Here is a 7,146-nt window from a genome sequence, read left to right as displayed (position 1 = left end):
AACCGCCAATTATCACAGGAATATCGCAGGGGATCTCTGGTGCAAGCCTTAGAGCTAAGCCTGAAACAGACACACATAGACATAAAATCTAGGAGTGGAGATCACCGGTCTCAGACACAGTAGAGAGATTTCTCACTGCGTACCAACATTCCTGTGCCCTCCCTCTCTTCAGTGTGTGGCTTCTCATTTCTCCCTACTTCTTGTCCCCAGAAGGGGAGGGACCCAGATTTAGCCTTTAGATTGTCCCTAGTCCCTGATCAGGAAAAGTTCCTAGGATGAGAGGAGACCCAGAACATGATGTCAGAGAGCAACATGTCTTTTTGGGCACCTCCCTGTTTAATCCCCTGATCTGGGTTAAAATCTGAGTCTGGTTCACACACTAAGGTGCCCAGCTTCAAATGTGTAGTGAATGTTAGGATTCATGGATGTTGGTGCTGCAAGGGATCTGAGAAATAATCTAGTATACAGCTCCTGACTATCCTGATGGTAAATCCCAAAACAAGCTAACCAGGGGCACTACAGAGGACTTGTATTATTTTCTTTTCTTTTCTAGAGGCAGGGTCTCCAGTGAAGTGGCATGATCATAGCTCACCGCAGCCTTGAACTCATGGGCTCAAGCAATCTTCTTGCCTCAGCCTCTGGAGTAACTAGAATTACACGAGCCACTGTGCCCACCTTACAGAGAACTTTTAAAGATTAGCCGATCTTTCTAAGAATAGCAGCCCATTAGGCTGTATGACATAGGTATTTAGTTGCATTCTGGCGGGGGCCAGACCCCATGACCTATTTTAGTACTTTCTGCCTTGGAGATAACTCTCTCCGCCTATCTCTCTGGACTAGTTTTCCATGAATCCACAAGTCTCTGATTCTATCAGCTTGTATCCAAAGAGATAAATGTAAGGGAGTTTCTGGGAGCAGATTTTTGGGATAACCCTATGAGTCATCCTGGCACTTGCGCCAGTTATCTGACTTCTCCATGCCTTGCCTTCCCAGCCTATACAGTGGGTGGGGCACAACCCACCCACCTGTTTTGGTGGCACATAGATAAGGTGTTTCTCACCAGGTATGCTAGTACTGCTTGCAGATGTCAAACCCATTAGTGAGAGCTTGACTCCATACAGCAGGAAGTGAGCCAATCAGAGCTCACAGATGGCATGAGATGCACAGATTGGCTAACGACAGGATGGCACTGACCACGTGGAGGAAGGAGGTCAGTCTGGGCTTTGCTGTCAATGTAAAGCACCCCCATTCATTCATTCACTCATTCATTTGTTTAGTCAATGTTTCCCAGGTCCTATGATGATATATGGTGGATATGTCCACAGTTAACAATTCTTGAAAATCATAGTCTCGTGGGAACAACTCCATGGAAGGCTAGGTTGTGGAAGTATACATTTCCCTTGTAGAACAAGCTCCTACAACCACAGAATATCATAGCCAGAAGGGGTCTCATCTGGCCTCTTTGCTTCAGATTGGAAGAGAAAAGGCCTAGAGACACCAGGGCACTGTGGAATCACAGGGTGGGGTGGTGGCACAATTAGGATAAGGGTCCAGGTCTTTCTATTTGTGCCTTGAAATGTCTGTCTCCAGTTTTGTTGGCACATCTTAAAATGGCTGGTCTTCTAGGGCATTTTCTTCTCTGTAAAATGGGGATATCCCATCCTACATATAATGCAGAAGGCTTCTTAATGACTGCTTGTATGTTGGGTGACTGAAAGGTATGGTTCCTGAAGCATCATGGATTGTAACACCAGAAGCAGCATGCTTTGGCAGAAAAACAAAATTTGAAGTCTCTTTTACCTGGGTTCAAATTCTGGCTCTTGCACTTTTAACTGTGTGAGCTTGGGCAAGTTATTTTTTGTTTGGGACACTATCGTGAGAACCAAATTTGATGAGCTATCCCGTGTGGTGTCTAACCCCAAAAAGAGATTGTTATTTTTCCTTTTACTCCATAAAACATTAGGTCTGGGTATGCACTGAGGCGGGACACTTAGGAGAGCAGAAGTGGAATGGCCTGGAACCACATCCCTCCTCATTTACCCCTCCCTTTGGGGAGAGGGACTGACTAGTGGGCTTCATGGTGGAAGCTGTGCAGTAAGACAAGCCCTTCAGAGGCAGGAATGACAGGAGGAAGCAGGACACCATGCCTGAGGACTCCAAGCCAGGACACCAAGCCTGAGGCAGAGTCTCCCATCTTGCTTCTTCCAAAATGTTCACGAGCAGACAGGCATCATGCTACCTGACTTTAAAATATACTACAAAGCTATAGTAACTGAAACAGCATGGTACTGGCATAAAGACAGACACATAGACCAATGGAACAGAATAGAGAACCCAGAAATTAATCCATATATTTGCTATCAACTGATCTTTGACAAAGGTGCCAAGAACACACAATAGGGAAAGGAAAGTCTCTTGAATACTTGGTACTGAAAAAACTGGGTATCTTCATGAAGAAGAATGAAATAAGATGCTTATCTCACACTGTATACAAAAATCAATGAAAAATGAATTAAAAATGTAAATTTAAGGTTCAAAACTCAGAAACTACTAGGAAAAAAACTCAGAAACTACTAGGAAAAGAAACTACTAGGAAAAAAATTTAAGATTCAAAACTCAGAAACTACTAGGAAAAATAACTGTATTCCTATGTTTATTGCAGTGCTATTTACAATAAATAACAAAGATACAGAATCAACCTAAGTGTCCGTCAGTGAATAAATGAATAAAGAAAATGGAGTATGAACACACAATGGAATACCATCCAGCCATAAAAAGGAATGAAATCCTGTCATTTCCAGCAACATGGATGGAACTAGAGGTCATTATGTTAAGTGAAATTAGGAAGATAAAAGATAATGTGTTGGCAAGGATGTGGAGAAAATAAAATCTAACACACCATTGGTGGGAATATAATTTAGTACAGCCACGTGGAAAACAGTATGGAGGGTCTTCAAAAATTAAAAATAGAAGTGGCATATAATCCATCAATCACACTAGTAGATATATATCCAAAGATATTGAAGTCAGTAATGTTGAAGAGATATCTGCATTCCCACGTTTATTGCAACACTATTCACAATAGGCAATAAAAGGAATCAACTGAAGTGTAAATCAAAGGATAAATGGATGTTTAAAAATGCTATATATACACAAAGAATACTATTCAGTCACAAAAAGAAGGAAATCCTGTCATTTGTGAGAAGGTGAATGAACCTGGAAGATATTATGCTAAGCAAAATAAGCCAGGCATAGATAGACATACTGCATGATCCAATTTATATGTGGAATCTAGAAATGTTGATCTCATAGAAATAGAGAGCAGGGTGCTGGTTACCAGAGGTTGGCGTGGCTGGTAGGTGGGGTTGGGGAGATTCTTAAAGTATTCAGGGGAAGACTTTGCAGGACCTGGCTTGACATGGGAGAGGGGCTGTGAATTAGTGGGTCTTTGCATCCTCTTTGTTTAGGAAATGTAGAAGCCTTAAAGCCTATGGGTCCTGGGAAATTGGGGATCTATTATGTACAAATACAGTAGAACAATTTATCTGAGAGGCCTTAGGGGTCACGGTGGAGCCTGCACTGCTTTATCTAAGGAATTGACATTTGGACGAGTGCTAGGCTTAGGCTCAAGACAACTTTCTTCAGTGGGCGACCCAATACAGCTCAGTGGGGGTAGCATGGGCTCTGGAGCTGGATAGATTTGGGTTCCAATGTCACTCCATTACCTACTGATGGGATGACCTTGGCGAAATAGACCTCTGGGTCTCAGTTTTCTCTGGTGTAAAATTGGAATTAATGAAGCCTGTCTCATAGAGTTATTTCAAAATCAAATGAAATAACACAGGCAAAGAGCCTAGGACAGTATCCACCACATAGTAAGTGCTCAGTAGATAATATTCCCATCTCTCTTTCTACATCTTCTGCATTGTGGAAAAGAAAACAGGCAGGGATTCAAGGACAATGCCATGTTCAGAAATAAAAGGCAACATATTGTAGTGATAAAGATCATGATCTATGAAAGCAGACTCCTGCATCTGAGGCCTGGCTTCCTTACTTACCTGCTTTGTGATGACGGGTAACTCCCTTAATCTTTCAGGGCCTCAGTTGTGTCCATTTGTAAATGTACTGCCTCATGAATTGTTTGTTATATATAAAGTATTCAAATAAACTTTAGATTCTATTATTACTGTTGTTGTTGTTGTTGTTGTTGTTGTTATCACACAGTGCTCAACTGGCTGGAATTTTCCCTGCTCAGGGTTCTTTGGAATTGAAGCCTGGTAGTGAGGTCCTGAAAGGTAAGAATGGGGGAGTCTAAGGGGCATGAGAAGGCTGAGGGGAGGCAGTCTAGACCCCAGCCTGGGGCCTAGGATCATCAAGTACCCACCCAGTTTCCAAATGAACCTAGAATAATCTGATGTTCCATGAAACAAACCATTTTTTGGAGGTCTTACGTCATATTGGGCCAGAGACCACTGGGCCAAACTGTGCTCAGCAACCTAGACCAGCAGAAGTTACCTTGGAAGCCCACAGAACACTCAGTTAGGCTGAATGAAGTGAGGTGAATCTATAGTTAGATTCTCAATTTTTCATACACTGTGCCAAAAGCTACACTTAGCTTTAGATTAGATTCTCAATTTTAGTTTGATTCTCTAAGCTACACTTAGCTTTTGGCACAGTGTATGAAAAACTGAGAATCTAACTATACCTTGGATAAGTCCTTGAAGACTCAAGTGACCTGGAAACAGCTTCATTAGAGACAGATCACATAGGCATCACTCATAACTTCTAGGAAAAGGAGACTGACTTGTTTCCTGAAGAAGGGAACAGGAATCATTTATCTAGTGTTTGGGAAAACCCAATGTCAAGCACAGACATGCCCTGCCTCTGACTGAGGAGCCAGGCATACTGGGGAGGAATCTTGCCAATGCAACACCAACCCTCCTCCTTGTCATCTCTGGTGCTTCATTTAGATGCCATTAAATTGCCTCATTGCTGCCCTATAAAAGGTCTCCCCACCTGCCAGTTTTTCAAATAACTGGCTTCTTCCAGTCTTGCTCCTATCAGCAAAGAGGGTAAGTCTCCATATGGAATAAGGACATGGTGAGAAACAGAGCTTTGGGGAAGCTGGGGTGGGATGAGAGCTATGGGATGAAGGGTGAGTGAGGTCTAGATGCTGAGGAAGTCTGCTGAAGGAGGCTGAAAGCAATGCTGATGGGAAACTTGGAGCCTGGGGCGTGAGAGGAGAGGGAGGGGGGGCACGATGAGCTGGTATTCCTGTGTAAGAAGGGACTTTAGAGAACTGGCTCCCCATCCCCTTATCTGAGTGCAGTTGTGCAGTCCTTTCTTGGGTCCATGTGCTAATGAGGCCAACTGATAGTCCAGCTGGTTCGAGGAGCACATGGTGGAAACCTGCTCAAATTTAGCCTTGTTTTTTGCTCGGTACCGGGCACAGCTTGAGGCTTATGTTGGCTCAGGGTCCATGGACATAAATTTGTCTTTGCTGGGTATTCCTTGTCTGGGCAGAAGGAAGAAGGGAAGTCACCCTGGAGAGAACTGGTGGCAGGGGCAATCATCTGGGAGCAGCAATTTCCAAAGGGTGATTCACAATGCAGATACTGAAGTAAGAGGAGAGGAGGCTTGGAGAGTTGGGTAGAAACACAGGCAGCACCATTTCAAGCCTCCATTTCCCAATATAGAGACTGAGGCCCAGAGGTAAGCGGTGACTTGTACCAAGCCACATAGCCAGGTACAGGCACAGAAGCTGAGCTGAGAGTCGCTGGCTCTGAATCTACCTCCTGCAAAGTGTACAGCCTCTGGATGTCTGCAACCTTCTCAAGAAAGCCCTGCTTGCAAATCACTGTATTCAAAGGGGATGTTGAAGGTTTCCCCTAGAAACCTTCCTAGTTTTACAGTTCTAATGAAACCTTTCTTTTCAGATTTTGCAAAGCCACAGAACAATGTGTGACCAGCAGAAGCAGCCACAGTTCCCTCCATCTTGTGTAAAAGGTTCGGGACTAGGGGCTGGGCAGGGTACCAATGGTGCCTCTGTGAAATGCCCAGTTCCATGCCAGACCCAAACTGTCTGTGTGACAGGCCCTGCTCCATGCCCCACTCAAACCTATGTGAAGTACCAAGTTCCATGCCAGACTCAAACCTACGTGAAGTGCCCAGCTCCCTGCCAGAGGACCTATGTGAAATACCCAACTCCCTGCCAAACCTACGTGAAGTGCCCAGCTCCCTGCCAGAGGACCTATGTGAAATACCCAACTCCCTGCCAAACCTATGTGAAGTGCCCAGCTCCCTGCCAGATGACCTACATCAAAAGTCCAGCTCCCTGCCAGACCCAGACGTGCTATGTCCAGGGTGCTTCTCCTTGCCAGAGCTATAATGTTCAAGCTCCTGCAAGTGGCTCAACCTCCCAGTACTGGGTCCCTGACCCATGCTCTGCTCCCTGTTCCACCAGCTACTGCTGTCTGGCTCCCCGGACCTTCGGGGTGAGTCCCCTGAGACGCTGGATTCAGCGGCCCCAAGACTGCAACACAGGATCGTCTGGCTGCTATGAGAATTCGGGAGGCTCCGAATGCTGTGGTTCTGGGGGCTGTGGCTGCAGTTGTGGATGTGGCAGCTCTGGGTGCTGCTGTTTGGGAATTATCCCCATGAGGTCCCGAGGTCCTGCATGCTGTGACCATGAGGATGACTGCTGCTGCTAAACATACGACAGCTCAGCTCCAGAATGCACTGCCCCGCTACCCCTTCTGGAACAAGCACCAACTTCTGGCCCCCTCTCTGTTATTGCCAGTGAGGTAGAACCTCATCACTTCGCCTCTGTGCTTTGCTTCTCTACCAAGGCAGCCTGCCAGAGTTAGTGCAATCCCCAAACTTTGGCATGAATAAAGCTCTGAATGCAATTCATGGTAATTTCTGTTTGTTTGGTTCATATTTATGCTTTTCTATCTTGCACTCTTCTGCGTCTCTCTCTTCTTACTCTTGTTTCTCAGCTAGAGGAAAGATCTGCACGAACATGAACAAGCAGACTGAGCTGGTGAAATCCCAGCCTGGGAGACCCATGCCTTCTAGAATGCTGTGAATAAACTTTCCCATGCAAGTTAGAAGCATCTGATAATGGAGATTTGAGGGTTGGGGCTG

At 45.1% G+C, this 7,146-nt stretch overlaps 1 protein-coding gene across 2 annotated transcripts; it reads left to right on the top strand.

Moving 5' to 3' along the window:
- Positions 1-5,049: 5,049 nt before the first annotated feature.
- KPLCE (KPRP N-terminal and LCE C-terminal like protein) lies at positions 5,050-6,906 on the top strand. 2 transcript variants are annotated; one of them, XM_054442492.1, is made up of 2 exons: positions 5,050-5,072; positions 5,937-6,906. In XM_054442492.1, the coding sequence occupies exon 2, from the start codon at positions 5,958-5,960 to the stop codon at positions 6,708-6,710; it is 753 nt and encodes a 250-aa protein (XP_054298467.1). In that variant the 5' UTR covers positions 5,050-5,072; positions 5,937-5,957; the 3' UTR covers positions 6,711-6,906. The 2 variants fall into 2 exon arrangements, with proteins under 2 accessions (XP_054298467.1, XP_054298477.1); XM_054442502.2 differs by lacking the exon at positions 5,050-5,072 and adding an exon at positions 5,524-5,596.
- Positions 6,907-7,146: the final 240 nt, after the last annotated feature.

This window comes from Pongo pygmaeus, chromosome 1 (genome assembly GCF_028885625.2).
Source record: "Pongo pygmaeus isolate AG05252 chromosome 1, NHGRI_mPonPyg2-v2.0_pri, whole genome shotgun sequence".
Classification (NCBI taxonomy): Eukaryota; Metazoa; Chordata; class Mammalia; order Primates; family Hominidae; genus Pongo; species Pongo pygmaeus.
This window is presented reverse-complemented; position numbering and strand designations above follow the sequence as displayed.